General features: G+C 37.6%; 1 protein-coding gene across 1 annotated transcript in view; it reads right to left on the bottom strand.

Annotated features, from left to right (window-relative positions):
- Positions 1-20188, bottom strand: part of DENND11 (DENN domain containing 11) — a 46486-nt gene that overhangs the window by 16262 nt on the left and 10036 nt on the right. The window contains exon 2 of the mRNA XM_074267721.1: positions 5157-5256. Coding sequence (XP_074123822.1) covers positions 5157-5256 — 100 coding nt within the window. The remainder of the gene's footprint in view (positions 1-5156; positions 5257-20188) is intronic.

Here is a 20188-nt window from a genome sequence, read left to right as displayed (position 1 = left end):
AAGTTTGGAAAATGATTAAGTAACATTACTTTGGGTAGCACAACAGTTCCAGATAGCACTCAGGCAGGCATGTGAAATGTTATGTAAAGCAAAGCAACTTTAACTATGGTGAACATTATCAAACTGGAAATAAAATTATAGTAGAAACCTTATGTAAAGATAGAACTCCATTAAATGCATAATATTTAAGTTCTTGATACCACAAAATTTGCAAATTTCAACACTATTTTGGAGTAGCCTGCTTTGCATGAACAGACATTTGCAGTATTGAAATAAAACAAGCATAAATCAAATAGCTTAAAAATACAAACAATATACTTATTGATATATATATAGCATAATTCACTACCTGCTAAAATAAGATTACAATATTACAATATCCAACATCTTACTCTAAAGTTAAAAAAATTCAATAAAACAAAAATAATCCCCAAACAAAAAACATAAAGATTACAGTATCCAACATCTTAACTCTATAGTTAAAAAAAACAAAATAAAACAAAAACAATCACCAAACAAAAAACATGATCAATGAAAGCAGGAAATAAGATTTGTGCAATTCTAATTTGAACTGACATTAAAGTTTTTTATATAAAAAATAAATGTATATTAAATAAACATAGAAAACAAATATTCCACCAGTGATTTCCAGATGGTTAAACGACACTACATCACTGTACAAAGATATATTTTAGAAGAGAGGATTAATAGCAATACTGTAACAATGATCAACTGTGAAAAACTTAACTACTCTGAGTGTTCAACCATAAATATAAAGAATTCGTGATGTTCCAGATAGAAAATTGATGTTCTCGGAATCCAGACTTCCCCCCCCCCCCGTGGCTAATATGGAAATGTGTTCTGCATGACTTCATATGTATAATGGGTACTATATTTCTTATTTTATCAATGGATAATGGAGGGATAGAGGGAAGGAAAGAACTTGGAAAATAAAAATTATTTTTTTAAAAGCTCATCAGTAAAACTTGTATTCTCTTAATGCAAAGAAGAAAACAAAAAAGCAAAAGGGAACAAAAAATTTTATTACCATCTTGTTAAATTTCTTATTTTTATTATTATCAATAGTATATAGTAATGACAGCATTCCTTTATAAGTATTAAGTCAATTTATCTTTGCAACAATCCTGGGAGTTAAGTAGATGCTATTACCACCTTCATGTTACAGACGGGAAAACTTAAGCTGACAGAGATGGAAACCTGCCCAGAGTCTCACAGCTCCTAAGGACCTGATGCAAAATTTAAACACAACTCTCCCTGATTTCACTGCACCGCCCAGCTGGCTTACCCGCCCTATCTCTGAATTCACAATTTTGAAGGCATTCTCAATCCCTCACCAATACCACTGGCAAGTCTTGTTTCTATCCTAATACATCACCATAGACATTCCTTCCTCTATACTCACACAGCCACCGCTTTAAGACCAAACTATCCGGTCTCCCAGACCACTTCAGGAGTCTTATAATTGGTCGCTCTGTCCCAAATCTCTCAATTAATCAATAAACATTAAGCATCTGCCATGTGTCAAATGCTGTTCTAAGTTCTGGAGAGACACAAAGAGAGAAAAGATGGCTCCTGTCCTCAGGGAGCTCACCATCATCCCTACTCCAAGCCATCCTCCACTTACCCACTAATATGATTTTCCTTACCCACTTAAATTACCTGCAGGTAATACACCTTTGTGTGGCCTTTAAAACCCCTCACCACATGGTGCTTTTATACTTTTCTAGTCCAAGGTCATATTGTTGTCCCTCCGTCATCATATTGTTCCCCAACCTTTCCCTTGGCTGTCCCTATGCCTAAAAAACACTCCCTCTTCAATTTGACTTCTGTAGTTTCCCTGACTTCCTTCAGGATTCAGCTCAAATCCTCCCTCTGCTAGTATCTTCCACTAGGATTACCTTGTCTCCTCTGTAGATAGCTCACCTTAATACTTGTTTGTTGATTAACTGAATAAACATTCACATATCTTTTTAAGAAACAAGGTATACATAAGAGCTGAACAAAGTTCTTTATATTAATAACATGTACTAAGCTAATAACAGCACCTCCTGACAGTGCTGTTGTGAGAATTAAATAAGATAGCAGCTATAAAGGATTATGTATGCTGATTTGCAAATGCTATTTTTTATGATAATACAATCTTAATTTTTGTTTCTTGAATATTTTGAACTAATAACTAAGTTCACAATAAAAAGAAAATCTTAAATTATAAAAAAAACATACTGATTGTCAGTGACTAAGCCTCCAGATGAACTGGTTGGAAATAGAGAAGCCCCTTTGAAATGTCACCTACAAAAGAAATAGTCTTCATTTATTCACAGCACCTGACAAATATTAACTATGTAATAAGAGCTTCAGTTAGCTAGTTATTGAGAATTTGAGATTTCTTTTCCTCTTTTCTCTTCCATCTTTTATGCAAAGGGTAGCTTATCAAATGGTTACAAAACTCTCCAGAACCACTTCCTTTTTTCAGCTTAAAAAAAAAAAAAAAACTCTTAAGAATTTCTCTAAGCCTTTAAGGTCAGCACTTAAATACAAAGTTGACTGAACTTTGTTTTCTTTTTTCACTCTTTTCAGTAAATAAATCATTCTAGATTTAGGTTGCACAAAAAGGAAATGATGCTATTTCAGTCCTTGTGACCAAAATTAGGGGAACTGATGTTCACTTTCTAGATGAATTCAAAACGACATTTAAAGGTCTTTAATCAGCTGAGTTATCTTCAAATATTTCCATTAACCAACTTGTAGATACACTGAATTCTCTATTTTAGAAATGACAAGTGATTTTCTGAAGTCATTTATGCCCTCAGTCTCATCCACAAAATAGGAAATACAAATAAGTCGATTCTGTCTTATCCCCACGGCAAACATGTTTGTTCTTGGGGAAAGAATGGAGAAAAGACAAAGAATGGTGTAGTGAACTCACTTTGTAGTAATTTATTGTCCAGAATAACTACCCAGATTTAGAGAGAGTTGTTCTTTTTCAAAAAGCTTCATGAGTCAGAAGCCCACCATCTGATAGCAAAAAGAAGCTAACATTTACAGAACTATGATAGGAATGATAGCAAATAGAACTCACTCTTTGGAAAACCACACTAATTAAGGGAGTAAGAAAGCTCATTGCCTATAACTGACTCTCTGTGCCATTCCCTACCATAGCCCTTAGAAGTACTTTCTCTAAATTCCCATCCCCTAGTTTTTCATTATCCTCTTTTATAACATAAACTCTCTGCAGAGGCAGGAAGAGCTTTTCTGTTTGTATTTGTATTTTCAAAGTACACAGTTAAGTGCCTACCAAATGCAAGATATCCCCACAGAAATTATACTCTTATTTTCTTTAAAAATTTGTTTTATAAATCTTATTAAAAATAATCAGTTCTACTTGCAAAGCTTTTTCTCACAATACTCTTCAAGGGGTAAATAGTATCTACATTACTTCTCAATGCCTGGAGTCTATATATATATATATATATGTATATATATATTACTTTTATTTTTTACAAGATGGAAATCAATGGAAAGGTTAAATAACTTGCCTAAGGTGATACAGCAATAACACATCAGCTCCTAAATCCTACATCCCCATGCTTTTTTTCCTTCCACATGCAGTCTTTGGCTGTGAGGTCAGAGGTTACAAAAGCCATGATCCAAGAGTGTGAGTAGGGAAAGGGAAGGTGGTATTCTCCCCCACCACAAGCTACTAATAGAGACAAGTTATGTAGTCACAAGGTCCATGGACCTAGGTGTGTCTTGGGAACATCATCATCATCTCTTGTAAACAGTCTCCTGGCAAGTTCAATGTCTTCCCATCCTTCCCAAACCTTACTGCCTGAAGATGCTGTAGATTAAAAAAATCAGCCCCTATCTTTGATGATCTGGAATCAGAATGAATGGGAAAAACCCCCACTGTAGATGGCATCTTTTCCCTTATTTTCTCCATCCACCTACAACTGGAGGACTTGGTCAATAATAGGGATGACTGCTCACATTTTAAAACTCCATAAGATACAATATGGCTCAAGAGATCAAAGCAATCAAGGATAAATCCCTCTGCCCTCCTCTATCCCAATATCCCTGTCATTTAACAATAATTCTCAATAATCACTGACATTTGTTTGGGACTTTTTAAAAAATATACTTTATATAAATGATCTTATTTTTTATAACAACCCTGTGAGGGTATTTAGGGTTAATGTTAATAACACTAGAGATATTATCCCCATTTTACAGATGAGAAAACAGGCTCAGGGATGTCATGGGCCTTGCCTCTGGTCACAAACATAGTTAAGTGTATGAAGTGGGAATCAAGCCATCTCCCTTATCCAGCTCCCTTTCACTACTGCCTCTCAATTAACATGGCATTGAAAAGACCTGAATTCTAATTCTGCCATACCTCTGCAACCTAAAAAATATTAAAGTATCAGAACCTCAATTTCCTCGTCTAAAATGAAGAGAGCAAACTAAGTGAAAGCTAAAGTCCCTTTCAGCTCCAAACCCTCAGATTCTACAACTCTAAGTGACTTATTGTAGACCAGAAATTAGCAGCATGAAGTAGCAGCCACTCAACCTTTTTGCTGGTGCCATAGATGGGGTCCTTGCCTTACAGAAGCTGTTTTCTCTCCTTATTTCCTCTCTCAGTGCAGTAGATCTTGTGGTCAATCAGATGGTGCTATTTCCTTCCCTCCTTCATTGCCTGCTATGAGTCACGGTTACAGTCTATGGATTCAAGAGAAGCTTCTCCTTTCACTTCAACCTGCTTCTTACTACAAGTCTTTTGTTCACCCTATCTTAGAACAGCTTCACAATTCTTCCTTGAAAATATAGATTTTTTTTTTAATCTGGCATTATACAATTGAAAAAAAAAGACCACAACAGAAGAATAGGGTTCACGCCTTATTTAAACAGTAACAATAAGTCTGATCTCACAATAAAACCAGGCATCTGATACCAAAAGATAAAATATTAATTTGCATCCAAAGAAAACTTCATTTCTGATGAAAGTTTCAAATCACTATGTTGGGGGGAGGAGGTGAAGTAAAGTTTCATAATTTCCTATTAGACAAAGAACTTTTTGATGGGGAGAGAGGCAAGGAGAAAGAAAAGGAAGAAGGAGGATATAAGCTCACCATACTTACATGAAGTCAGACTGAATTTTATGGGATCCACTGGCCATGGATTTGAATTCAACTCCTTCCAGATCAATATCTTGGGGCAGACACCATTCCAGCATGTTGCCTGTAGAACAAAGGTTACAGGTCAGTATGGAATAAACTGCTCCAAAACTGATTTACCTTGCTACTTAAAGAACCAAACATTTCCTGGAGGATGTGGAAATAGACATTATGAAAAAAGAAGTATTCCTCAGTTTTACATGTGCAGCAAAAGCATCCTCTATGTCCCGTAAGTACTTTCTCTTGAATGCGCCACTCCATCTGACTCTACCGACCAACCTTTTCTTTTCACTCCTAAACTTTTCACATGAGATCTGTACCCCTGCCCTCATTTCAGCAGGCTTAAGACTTTTCTGCTGCCCATACCATTCTAGCTTAAAATCAACTTTTCTGAGGACTTTGATGACCTTACCAAATCCAACAACCCATTTTCTATTCTCATTCTTCTTACCAATATTGACATTGAACTCATCTTCATCAAACTCTCTACTCCCTTAATTTCCATAGTATATTATGCTTACTTAATTGGCTCTTTCACACATCCCAGAGATTCAGCTCTCAATTCTCTGCTTATCTTTCTCTTATCCCATCACTTAGATCCAGCTGATATCCCAAATCTCAATTTCTAGCCCTTAATCCTTCTCCCAAGCCCAAAATCTGCATTTCCTACAGTCCTTTATAGACTATAAGTTGATGGGGTTTTATATTGAGGTGGAAATATACAACCCCATCAACTTAAAATCAGCATATTCATGGACTCATCCTGCCCAACAACATCAAAAATCAGTCTTCCCACACTAAACAACTTCCCTCTTTCCGTCACTGGCATACCAATTTCTCAGTCAAGGAACACTGAACCCTAGGAGTATCTTCTTCACTCTATCATCTTATGTAGTCCATTAAATCTTACCAATTCTTCCTTCAAAGTAGCTTTTGTATCTGGTCTAGCTCAATGGAAAACTCTAGAGTCAGAGGAGCAGGATTCAAATCTCACTTTTGCCACTTACTAGACTTGCAACTTTAGGCAAGCCACTTTTAGGAAAGTTAGCTTTCAAATATCTAGTTGGGGTACCAGGCTTCTTAGGCACCTTCCAGGATGAGGTCTAAGATTCTGTGATAATTTAATTTCTTTTGTCATACATCGTCTGTGGATTTTTAACATTATAGTAATTTTCACTTATACTCATCCCTCCCCCTCCTTATCTTTTTTCTTAAAGGAAAAAAAAAAGGCTAACCAATAATTGTGTCAAACAGTATATATAGCATTCCACATCCATAGCTTCCCACTTCTCTACGGAGAGCCAGGATGCTCTGTTCTCCTGAACAAAGATGTCACTGAAGTAACCAAGAAAGTTCAGTTGGCTCCTTATAGTGTAAGTTAGTAGATACTATTCTCTTGGATCAGCTTGCTTCCTCATGTTTTTCTGAATTCCACATGTTGTAATTTCTTTTGTAATAAAAATATTCCATGATTTTCATATATTACAACTTGTTCAGCTAACCCGTACTTGATGGGCACCTCATCCCTTCATTTCTAGTTTTTCTGCTAACAACAGCAACAATGAGAGCTAGTATTTATATAGTACTTTAAAGTTTGCAAAGTGCTTTATAAGTTTTATTTCATTTTATCTTCACGAGAAAAATGAGGCAGACAGATATTAAGTGACTTTCTCAGAGTCACACTGCTAATATGTGTCTGAGAATGGATTTGAATTAAGGTCTTTTGGACTAAAGGGCCAGAACTCTACCCACTTTAACAAAGAATGCTATTTTGTATATCCTACTGCATATGGGACTTTTTCCCTGTCATTGACTCTGTGGAACATACTTTCTATTCCTCCATCATCAACCTGGTTCTGAGCCCCTATCATTTCATACCTACATTATCATATAACTTCAGAATGAAGAGGCTCATACAGATTATTTGATCTGATCTCCTCATTTTCCAGATTTACAACCTCAAGCCCAAAGTGACTTTTACAATGTTTTTTAATTAGTGACAGAGCCAAAGCTATAAACTAGGTTATCCTCTCTCCTAGCCCAGTGCTCTTCTCTTTAAAACAGATGGTCTCAATTTGGAATCCCCACTACAGTATAATGCCTTATATTCTTGTTGTTCAATCTTCATGACCCCATTGGGGTTTTCTTGGCAGAGATATTAGAGTGGTTTGCCATTGCCTTCTCCAGTTCATTTTACAGCTGAGGAAACTGAGGCAAACAGGGTAAAGTGACTTGTATAGGGTTACACAGCTAAGAAGTGCCTGAGACTATATAAGAACTCAGATTTTCCTGAAATCCAGGGCTAGCACTCCATCCACTGAGCCATCTGGCTATGTCTTTGTGTCTTAATAACTCAATTATTAATTAGATTTAACAGTTATCTGTATAATGTTCGTGATTATTTCTCTGTACACTAATAGAAACAGAAAACAATCTCTCTAAAGACAGAAGATCTTTGCTGAAGTAAAAAGCTTTATTCTAAATGTTGACATATTTACTCAGTGACTATTTACACAACAGAGCTGTAAATTTGATAGTGCCTCAAGAGTCTTTATAAAGTTATACTTTAAGGTACCCCATAAGTCACTTAATTTGCAGAGTCTGTGTAATAATGATAGCATTTCCTTGGAAAATGGATGAGGCGGATCACAGTAGTTTACGTCCAATTATTTGTCATATAGTCAAAATTTCAATTTCACAAGGAAAATACCATAATAATAAAATGCTGGTGCAGACACAATCCTCTAAGCATCAGATAAACAGCACAATTTAATTCTTTACAGAGAGCAAATTTCTTACTTGAGTGATTTTCTCATGAGCTTTAAAATATCATAATCATAAGATCACAGATGCAGCCAGTCAGTAAATATAAGGGGCTACTACACTCCAGGTACAGTGCTGGGCACTGTGGATCCTCCACAGAGGAGAGAAAAAGAACTTACATTCTGATGGGAGAGAAAATAAAAGTTATATAAAATGGTGGAATACAAAGTAGCTAGACAGGGGTGGGAATAGAGATGATCAGGAAAGACTCTATGCACAGAATGATGCTGCATCCTAAAAGAACAGAACCTTGATAAGAAGGTGTGGAGAGAAGGTGTCGGGGCAGAGCCAGTGCAGGTGGAGTGAGCAAGGACAGAGTAGAGGAGGAGAGAGATAGCTAGATAAATGAAAAAAAGATAAAATGTTCCATAAGGAGTCCCAGATACTGCCACGAATATGAATCTGAGACATTGTGGAATAAGAATGATACCTCAACAGGGAAAGCGTCTATAATTCATTCAGTTTTAGATATACTGATATACTGAGGGTAAGTTATTTTTAAAATATACTGATAAGCTGATTTTAGAAAGGTCTAGAAAATTTACATGAACTGATGTTGAGAGAAACAAGCAAAAACCAGGAATATACTGTACACAATAACAGCAAGAATATGTGATGGAAACACTTGGTTCTTCTCAGTGGTTCAGTGATCCAAAGCAATCCCAACAGTCTCTGGACAGAAAATGCCATCTGCATCCAGAAAGAGAACTAAAGAGACTGAATGTAAATCAGCACATGCTATGTTCTCTTCTTTTTTCCTTTTTTTTTCTGATTTTACTCTCCCAACATGATTCATAAAGCAATGTGTAATTTAAAAAATTATTAAAAATAAAAATTACAAATTACAAATTTTATTTAAAATAAAAATAGAGAATGAGAATGCTACGTTGTGATCCACACTCAGTTCCCAGTTTTCTCTCTGGGTGTAGATGACTCTCTTCATCACTGAACAAGTGGAACTGGTTTGAATCATCTCAATATTGAAGAAAGTCACGTCCATCATAATTGATCTTCATATAATCTTCCAAGAATAACTTACCCAGCAAGAATGAGCATCGTTTTCCAGGGAAGAAGATGGACATTTAACGAAATAAATGAATTCCATCTATTTTTGATGAAAAAACCAGACCTACATATAATCTTGCTGTTGCCGTGTACAATGATCTCTTGGTTCTGCTCATTTCACTCAGCATCAGTTCATGTAAGTCTCTCCAGGCCTTTCTGAAATCATCCTGCTGGTTGTTTCTTACAGAACATAACCTTCATATACCACAATTTATTCAGCCATTCTCCAATTGATGAGCATCCACTCAGTTTCCAGTTTCTGGCCACCACAAAGAAGACTGCCACAAACATTATTGCACATGTGGGTCCCTTTCCCTCCTTTAAGATCTCTTTGGGATATAAGCCCAGTAGAAACACTGTTGGGTCAAAGGTATATATCACTCTCTCTGTTGTTGTTTGTTTGCATTTTGTTTTCTTTCTCAGTTTTTTTCTTCCTTCTTGATCTAATTTTTCTTGTGCAGCAAGATAACTGTATAAATATATATACATATATTGAATTTAACATGTATTTTAATATATCTAACATGTATTGGACTACCTGCCAGCTGGGGAAGGAGGTGGGGGGAAGAGGGAAAATTTGGAACAAAAGGTTTGCCAGGATCAATGTTGAAAAAATTACCCATGCACATGCTCTGTAAATAAAAAGCTTCAATTTAAAAATTAAATAAAAATAAATTAAGGTTTAAAATAACTAAAAATTAAACATTTATTATTATTAAATTTAAATTATTAAAATTAAAAGTTAAACATTTTAATTAAAAATATATTAATGGTCTATGCTCAGTTTCTGCCATACTGCTTCAATTTTCCCAACCAAATAATGATTCTTATCCCCAAATTTTAAATCATTACACTTGTCAAATACAAACTATATTTAGTTGCTGCTGTAAATTGCATGTCTACTCTGTTCCATTGATCTACTTTTTCTGTTTTCTTAGTCAGTGCCAGATAGTTTTGACAATTATTGCCTTATAAGATAGGGTACTGCTAAACTTCCTTCCTTTACATTTTTTTCATTAATTCCTTTGATACATAAAGAGAGCATCATATATAGCAATATTGCTTAAGAACAACTTTGAGTAAATAATTTTCTGACTGCAAATACTCAAAATAACTATAATGGATATATAAAGGAAGACACTATCCTATGCAGAGAAAGAACTGATAAATAAATTATGTAAAGAATAGTTTAATATACATACACGTTTGTGTCTAATGGTAGCCATTTATAGATTGGGAGGGGAGGGAAGGAAAAAAACAAAAAAAGCAATTCACATGATAAATGTTATTTATTTAAAAGGAAGCAAGTTACACATAACAGAGTTGCAGTTTCATATACAAGCATCTTTTTAAAAAAATTATGTTATGCTATGAAAATGCTTGTTTTAGTACATAAATTAAAAATGCATAGCTTTTTAAATTGCAAGTTTCTTGAGGGCAGAGACTGTCTTTTGCCTCTTTTTATTTCCCCAGTGCTGGCACACAGTAGGTACTTAATAAATGTTTATTGATTGATGTGGGAATGAAGCTCGGGAAAGACTAAGGGTAGACTTATGGTCAGGGTGGCTAGATGGAACAGTGGATAAAATGTCTGGCCTGGAGTTAGGTAGATTCACTCATCTTGGCCCCAGACACTTACAGATGAAGTCACTTCACCCTATTTGCCTCAGTTTTCTCATCTGTAAAATGAGCTGGAAAAAAGAAATGGCAAAGCTCTCCAGTATCTCTGCCAGAACATTTAAAGTGGAGCCACAATCAGACATGATTGAAAATGATTAAATAAAATGATTTATAGTTCTGTGTAAGATCAAATCAAAAAGTGACTAGAGTCAACATATTTATTTTCATATCCCCCGTCTCGTTATCAGCAGAAACCAAGGGAACTCCATCTCCAGAGGCAGACCCCAGACTGGGTAGCGGTTCCCATTCTGAATGGCACAGAGATGGAGGTGGCGGAGAAGCAAAGCGAGGGGTATGGAGCCAAGCTTCACTCATCAAGGGGCTCCTGTCGGGAGCCTTTCCCCTTACTGAGGTAAGGATCCAAATGGATCAGAGGAATGTCCTCCCCCTTATGCTCAAGGGACAGAAGGGCTGTAACACACCCCAATTAGATAATGACAAAGTGATACACTCCGAGGAGAGATCTTGCTCCAAGTCAGAGAGAAAGAACTCAGTAATGAACTGAGAGACACAGCAGATAGAGGGTCCGCTCTGGAGTCTCAAGGCCCCAGACACCAGCTGTGTGACTCTGAGCAAGTCACTTAATCCCAATGACCTCTACAATAATTATTTATTCATTGTTAATTGTATTATTTAATTATATTTATTTATTTATTATTTAATAATAAACTTGTTGAAGCTGGTAAAGGAGAATAAGCTGAGTTCTCCATTCAGAAACCAATACAGGGCACAGTATCAGCTTATAAATTAGGGTTCCAATCCCAGTTTTGCTACATATTATTCTAGTCGCTTTAAATATCACTTTTCTGGGCCTCCACCTTCTCGTGTATAAAATGTATAAAAAGGTGGGGGCCCAGAAAAGTGATATTTATATCTTCAACTGCTATAAAATGAAGCAGTGTCGAAGATGGCCATCTTTAAGTCCTACAACCCATTTTCATTTCTGGAACATTCAGATTCTTGAATAACAACTGCCCACACATTTCCTTATAATCACAGGGGACATGTAGTTCAGGTATTAAAATCCCTGTTTTAAAGATGAAGAGATGACCTTCATTACATATTGGTACCCAATACCAGGGAAACCCATGGGCAGATAAGTGATAAAATGGATACAGTACCTGGTCTGAAGTCATCTTCCACACACTGGAGAAGGAAGTAGCAGACCACTCCAGTATCTTTGTCAAGAAAATCCCAAATCATGTCATGGAAAATCAGGCATGACTGAAATTTAAATGACTGAACAAGCAGAGAAACCTCACTTGCTCGTATTCTTGGCTCTTCAGTTTTCTAAATGACTAACTGGTCTTTCCTGACCTGAACTGGCTCTAAAAATGAAGGACCGGGAGCTGGGACAAGGAGACTGTTGCTCTGCACCTTTGTATTCCATTAAAAGGGCCAAAGCCAGAATAGGCAATTTCTCACACTGACACCTGAGTTAATTTAAAAGCAATAAGCTTCTTTCCCTTCCCTCAGTCCCTTTTTCTTTCCAGTTCTTAGATTCTAAAGCTGCCTCTCACATTTGAGCTGCATAAGCTCTTTCTCCCCCTGAAGTGATGTTTGGGGCTGTGGTCTTTTCATAGTCAGTATCTTTGTTCCTTGAAGATTAGAACCAAGTTATGTTTTCCTGGCTCATGGAAGCTCCAAAGATGGGGAGCACTGGGGGTCTGGATCACAGAGCCTCCCACCAACCTCACCTTTAAGGCAGTGAAGCTGAAGCCTGTAGAGAATCCCAGTAAGTCTCCGGCGTGCCTCTGGGTACATTTATTTGCTAAGAACTTTGGAATGCACCCCTTGCCATCTAATAAATCTCAGGGGGCATTGGGAGGAATGGCCATCTACCTGGCGCTGGATAATGAATTCATTCATGGTCCGCCTGTGTTTACCCCGAGAATCTGGACGGTTCCTAGAGTAAAGACAGAACTCCTAAAGGAATAAAAACAAATATTCTCTTAATGGACCTCTTGCGAGAGAACATCCCTGGTCTGTGGGGAAGTGTTCTATCTCAAGGTCACATATCAAACGGGAATATTCAGCACATGCCTTCTTTGTTCTCCGCCTATAAAAACCCCTCAGTGGAAAGGGACTTTGAGGGTTCAGTTAGGAGTTGGTACCACCTGCCTAACACCATTTCCCACTGGAGACTGGATCGCTGTGACTGGGGTTCTCCCAGCTGTTGGAATCCAGAGGTTCCTCGAAGTAGTGAAGACATATGTTGGAGGTTGCCTACTGTCTGTTTCTTGTATTGTCTTGGCACATCATGTCTGTTACTTGCACACTGTTTTTATGCTGTTTCCTCTTTTTCTTATATCTTATTTAAATCAAAGTCCTGGGCAGTAACAAACTTCTGTTATTCAGCTCTTTGAGTCTGTACCTGTTTATTGCGAATTCCGAACCTAGATTAATTCCACAAGGCCCTATTTTAAATGTCTGTCTGAGTTCCCTAACATCGTCTGGCTTTTATTTTCTCTGTTCAGTTCTGAGGACTGGCTGAAGCACCACTCACAAAGGACTTTATCACAGGAATAATGACATTACAGATGGCCAAAAAAAGATAGTTAATAAGTAAAGAGGTACTCAGTCTAGAGAGGAGCCTGTTCCCTATGCTTGTTATTCCAAGTATGGAAGCACTGCCAATTCACCTCTGCCTCACTGAATCTCAAGCTTCCATCAAAGCTCAGCTCAAGAACCACATCCTGCTGGAAGTCTGCCCTGATCCCTCCCCCCTTATCAAATATTATTACTTCCCTCATCCTCAAAAATGTCTTTGTATCTACTTCGGACAGGGTGTCCCAAAATTTCTAGTGCCCTCTCAAGCTTAGAATGGCACTAAGATTTTAGATATATTTTATTTATTTTTCTGGGTACATGTTGTCCTTTCCCTCCCTCCAAAGGAAAGTCAGCTCCTATTTCACTTTTAGTTCTGTTTCTTCAGCACCTAATAAAGTTATCTTAATAAATATTTACTGAATGAATGGAGATTGAGAATCAATAAATCAATCAACCAACATTTATTAAATATCTGCCAGGCACTGGGGATACAAAAAAAAAAAAAAAAAAAAAAAATCAAAGAAAAAAGCCCTGCCCTGGAGGACCTTGTGATCTAATGGGAGAGACAACATGCAAACAAATTATATAGAACTAGGATAAGTAGGAAATAATCAACAGAGGGGATGGAGAAGGCTTCCTAGAGAAGATAAGGTTTTAGTTGGGACTTAAGCTTTCCAGGCATAAGAGACTGCCAGAGAAAATTCGTGGAGTACAGAGAATACCTATTGGGGAATAAGACAAAAAAGACTGGAAGGTAAAGGGAGGGGGGGCGCTGTGTGTAAAGGGCTTTAAATGCTAAATACAGCATTTTGCATTTGCTCTCAGAAGTTTTAAGGAGGGGGATGATAAGATCAGATCTGTGCTTTAGGCAATCACTTTTGTGGTTCAATTGAGAATGGATTAGGGGCAGCTACTTAGTGCAGTGGATAGAGCACCAGCCTTGAAGTCAGGGGGACCTGAGTTCAAATACAGTCTCAGATACTTAACACTTTCTACCTGTGTGACCCTGGGCAAGTCACTTAATCCCGATTGTGAAAGGAAGAAAGAGAGAAAGAGAGAAAGCTCTTGTTGGCCTCTGCCCCAGATACCATTCACAGAGAAAGATTTTAAAACTGAAAGAATACAACATAAAATATGAACTGTACAACACAAGGCAAAGGAAGTGTTAACGAAAGCAAGGTTTTGCCAGCTTTTTCCAGTGTTCAAAATCCAACCAGATTAAGTGCTCTCAAGGAGGTGGGAATATCATTTCATTCTCAGTTATTTTACTTAATTCTCCAGAGTTCCTAAAGGTTAAAATAGAAATCATGTTCAAATGACCACAAACTGACTTCCCCAGGAAACCACAAGTTCTGCAGGTGAATCATCAGCAACCTGGGAAAGATGTGGTCAATGTGAGATTAATAGGAAAATGAAAAGTGGCCACAATGAAGTTTCCCTGCCAAACTCAATGGGAGGGGGGGAAAGAGGAAGAAAGAAGACAAGGTTAAAAACAATCTCTCAGAAGCGATTCCTTTTTAGATAGAAGGAATTTTCTCCTTGTCTCCCTCATAAGTTTGCCCAGTTCTTAAGTAAAAAAAAAAAAAAAAAAAAAAAAAAAAATATATATATATATATATACATATACATATATGTATGTATATGCATGTATATATGTATCTGTAGTCGGTCAACAAGCATTTATGAAGATATTCTTAGGTATTAAGTGCTAGGAAAACAAACAGAAATAACAAAACACGCTGTTCTCAAGGAGCTTACATTCAAATGGGGGAACCAGGCAAAAAGAAACTGAAAGACAAGTGGGGAAGAAAGTTGGGGGGAGAGAGAGAATTCTGAGTGCAGCCTGAAGAGGAATGAGAGGTCTGAGTACCCTCCTCCTTAAATGAAAGTCCTGGAAGGAACCTTCCTATCAGAGGGGGAAACCACAGGGACAGAATTCCAGGGGAGTGAGGTCCAGGATGGAAAAGTGGGGCTTGGTAGAAGTCCAGAGGGTAGTCTGGAGATACCAAAATATAAATATTACCCCAAAGAGCCTTCCAGTCTTACTCGCCTTCATCATGTTTCAACCAGGGGTTGGAATTTATTCTTTGCCATGAATCAGATGACTTGGGCTCGGTTCCAAGATATGTCACAGATCAACAGAAAGATAACAGCCCCATTTCTTGATCTCTACGCCCCAGGATCTCTTTTGTTTAGAGAAGCAAACAACTTAAAGGAGCAAAAGCATGTACTTCATTAACTGTGCGAAGATGCTCCAAGGATTGATAATTATTGTTTATAAAATGCCTTAGGGCCACAAAGATGATGCTACAGTAGTTATAATGTGTATGGATTTCATATAATCTTTCAAAAAGATAAATGAGAAATACCTTACTAAATTATCAAAATCTTAAGTGTCATTTGTGCACTTCAGGTTGTGTAGTAAAACTTAGCATGGGATCCTACATTTAGAATGAACCTTAAAATTAAGGCCAACCATTCACTTTACAGATTAGTTAGGTCTGACAAGGAGGGAATCTGTTCAAATGTTTTAGAATCTGGGCCTTCAGACTCCAGCCAGGAGATACAGCGGACAGAACACTGGGCCCGGAGTCAGGAAGAGCTGAGAACAAAGACTTTACCTCAGACTATACACTAGCTATGTGACCCTGGAAAAGCCACTTAACTCTTTGCCTCAGTTTCCTCAACTGTAAATTGGGAATAACAGCATCTACTTCAGTGTGATTTTAAGAATCAACTGAGATAATGTTTGTGAACTGCTTAGCACAGTTTCTGGCCTGTAGCAGGAGTTAAAATAGTTAAATGCTTGTTCCCCGTTCCTTCACCTTCCAACTTCAATGCTCTATTTGCTTCACTATGCTATTTCTCAGTCTACCTTAAAGGGCTTCTATCTAGATTTTATTTCTCCAGTGTTCTAATTTTCTACTCAAGGCACGAGATTCTCACCCAGTGTAGAAGAATCCCCTAATCAATACACACATATTTATATCAATTTATCCCCAAAGATGGATCTTCCTTCTATTGTCAAGCCCCTTCAGCTCCAGAAAGTAGTAAGGAGAGAAAGTACACTCAACTGTAGGCAAAGCCAGCCTGCTGAAATGACTTGAATGCTGAAGTTGGAATCAAGAGAATCTGAGTTTTCCTGACACATAACTGGCTGTGAGACGTGGTCAAGTAAACAAGCATTTGTTGAGAGTTTACTATGGGCTAAGGACTGTACCAGGACATCCAAGGAAAGGCAAAATAACAGAATTGGTTTTCAAGAAAATCATAATATAATCGAGAACATGGAAATGACTATATGCACATAAGATACAATTCTGGTATAACTAAACATATGTACTCTTAAAAATTACCAAACTATGCAATAAAAACCATAGGACTTATGGGGAAAATGGGGCTGGGGCTCAACACTGAAAAATCTCTCTCTTTTTTTTTTAATTTTATTTATTTATAATTTTTTGACAGTATATATGCATGAGTAATTTTTTTTAATAACATTATCCCTTGTATTCATTTTTCCAAATTATCCCCTCCCTCCCTCCATTCCCTCCCCCCAATGACAGGCAATCCCATACATTTTACATGTGTTACAATATAACCTAGATACAATATATGTGTGTAAATACCATTTTCTTGTTGCACATTAAGTATTAGCTTCCGAAGGTATAAGTAACCTGGGTAGACAGACAGTAGTGCAAACAGTTTACATTCACTTCCCAGTGTTCCTTCTCTGGGTGTAGTTATTTCTGTCCATCACTGATCAACTGGAAGTGAGTTGGATCTTCTTTATGTTGAAGATTTCCACTTCCATCAGAATACATCTTCATACAGCATTGAAGCCAACACTGAAAAATCTCATCAGTGACATAAAAAGTAGAGGAAATTTAAAAAGTAATTTCAGGGGTAGCTAGGGGCACAGTGGACAGAGCACCATCTCTGAAGTCAGGAGGACCTGAGTTCAAATTAGCCTCAGACACTTAACCCTTCCTAGTTATGTAATCCTGGGCAAGGCACTTAACCCCAACTGCCTCAGCAAAAAAAAAAAAAAAAGTAACAATTTTATAGCTATTAAATAGTTAATACATAAATAAGTAGCTTTGACCTCAAACTCTGGGGTTCAGATCAACCTTCCTCCACCCACTGTTCCAATTACACTCAAAAACACAATACAAATATGTTATTCATCTTGAAAAAGATCTTAAGTTTTGTTGGAGAAGTGGGCTTAGGATGGGTTGCAGCTTGTGAATTAAAATATTATCCAGCCCTGGATAAGATGGTAAACCCCAGGAGTAGTTGGTGTTTGAGGGGTGTGCATTTTGTGCTCAGTTCGGCTAGATGTGCTTTTCTGTTTCAGGATAAGTGGATCAACTAAGTAAACCTGATTTTTACATTGTACTCACATTATTCCCTAATATATCAATCCAGTTGGAATAAATTAGTGTTTTTAAAACAATTATAACAGATCTGGTTGTGTATACAGGACAACTTGCAGGTAGAACTACCACTGAGGATTGGGAAAGGCTCCTTAAAAAGGTAGAATTTTAGCTCAGATCCAGGGAGGTCGGGAAGCAAAGAGGCTGAAAGGAGGAAGAGGATCGTAAGCTCATGAAAATGCCCAGAGTCACAGGGCGGAGTGCCACAGGTCAGTCACTGGGTTGTATGGTATGTGAACAGGATTCAAGTTTCAGTTCCTTCATCTCTCCGTAGTTTCCTCTTCTACAGAATGAAGGTGATAATAATAGCTGGGAATTCAGGGGATTGAGTCAGGAGACCTGAGTTCTAACATGACCTCAGACATACTAGATGTGGGATCCTGCGCGAGCCACTTCACTCTGTCTGCCTCAGTTTCCTCATCAGTAAAACAAGCCGGAGAAGGAAATGGCAAATCTCTTATCCTTGTCAAGAAAACTCCCAAAAGGGTCATGAAGGATTGGACACAATTGAAAATGACTAAACAAACAATAAAAGTGATAACAGCTGGCATCATATAGAGCTTTAAAGTCTACAAAGGGCTTTATAAATATTAACTCATGTAACCTTCACAACAACCCTGGGAAAGAGGCACTATTATTAATATACCCATTTCACAGGCTTGCACAGTGTCACACAGCTTGAGTATCTGAGACAAGATTCAAACTCAGGTCTTTTGACTCCAAGTCCTGAGTTCTATCCAATGGGTATCTGCCCTCATAGCTACACGTGTCCCACAGGGTTGTAAAGGATCAAAAGAGATACTCCATGTAAATGCCATGTCAATTTTAAAGCACTGTCCAAATGCTAGCTACTAATATAATATATAATATAATTGATAATTATCAATATAATACTATAATAATGGTAACCTTGGCCAAGTGAGGCAATCTTTCTCAGCCTCAGCTCATTCCATGTACTTTCTCCCAACCCCTTCTAGTTTCTGCCTTTTCACTGGGCCCTCTCCTCTAATCCTGAAAACCAGACTGTTATCCCTTCCACACAGTGACTTTCCCCAGCATGCTTTCAACAGATCATGATAAGAAACTGATGGAAATTGGGAGTTCTTCATAAGCTGCAGATGACACAGAAAGGCCAGTGGATGATAGAGACTATGACCAAATACATAACTCCAATTTTACAAGGTAAGCACCCCATAAAAAAAGAAAAAATTCATATCTTCTCTGGTACAAGGGGAGGGCCAAAAACTCCTACCTCCACCCCACGTACATCTCCCCTCCCCTGATGTGGAAGGGATACTGTACCTCCTGCCCCAACAACTCCCTCCAACACAGCCCCTGAGGGAAGACCTTCAGTAGAGAAAAGCCAGCTGCCTTCCCACCCAGCCCAGACCCTTCTGGATAATGATAAACAGGGGTCCTCACAGTACAAAGTCAGGACCCCCAGAAGGCTCCAAGAGTCCAAGGCTAAGATGTTATTTTTCTGTTAAAGTTACTTCTCCAACTAAATAGGCTAGATTTTCTTCATATACTTCAACTGGGACAGCTAGGTGGCGCAGTGGATAGAGCACCAGCCTTGAATTCAGGAGGACCCGAGTTCAAATCTGGTCTCAGACACTTAACACTTCCTAGCTGTGTGACCCTGGACAAGTCACTTAACCCCAGCCTCAGGGGGAGAAAAAGAATAAAAACAAAAAACAAAACAAAACAAAACAAAAAACAACAAAACAACCCATATACTTCAACCAAATACTATAACAGATTGAAAGTAAAAGCAGAGATGAGAATCTAGCTGTTATCTGGTAAGTCAGACATGAAAGATTTGCAAAAATATATAAATCAATGCCACTCTTCTCACAATGTTTTGTTTTTAAAAAACAATTATTTTTCATTAAAATATGATATTTATGTTGACAGGCTTGTTACTGTTCTTTTTGAAATCAATTAATAAATAAGTATTTTTAAAATTCATCAGTTTTAATTTCTAATAGGATAAACATCAGTATATTGTTGCTAGTTGTTGTTCAGTCGCATCCAACTGTGATCCCATTTGGGGTTTCCTTGGCAAAGATACTGGAGGGATTTGCCATTTCCTTCTCCAGAACACTTTACAGATGAGGAAACTGAGGGAACCGGGGTTAAATGAGTTTTCCAGAGTCACACAGCTACTAAGTGTCTGAGGCCACATTTGAACTCAGGTCCTCTTGACTCCAGGGACAATGTTTGCTTCTCCCTGCCCAGAGGGCTTCAATAGTTATTAAGAATGTAAAGGAACCCTGAGACCAAAATGTTTGTATTGGTTATGCATAGAATGTGTCCCAATGTGCACTTGCATCTCTTTGTAACTAACAGACATAGACTATACCTCCCTATATTGCCCAAAAATGTCAGGAACATGAGTTTATCAAATACTCTACTAAAATCAGTGACAAACTATATATAGTT

This window comes from Sminthopsis crassicaudata, chromosome 5 (assembly GCF_048593235.1).
Source record: "Sminthopsis crassicaudata isolate SCR6 chromosome 5, ASM4859323v1, whole genome shotgun sequence".
In the NCBI taxonomy this organism is placed as follows: domain Eukaryota; kingdom Metazoa; phylum Chordata; class Mammalia; order Dasyuromorphia; family Dasyuridae; genus Sminthopsis; species Sminthopsis crassicaudata.
Note: the sequence above shows the minus strand (reverse complement) of the source record. Positions and strands in the feature narration are given on the sequence as shown.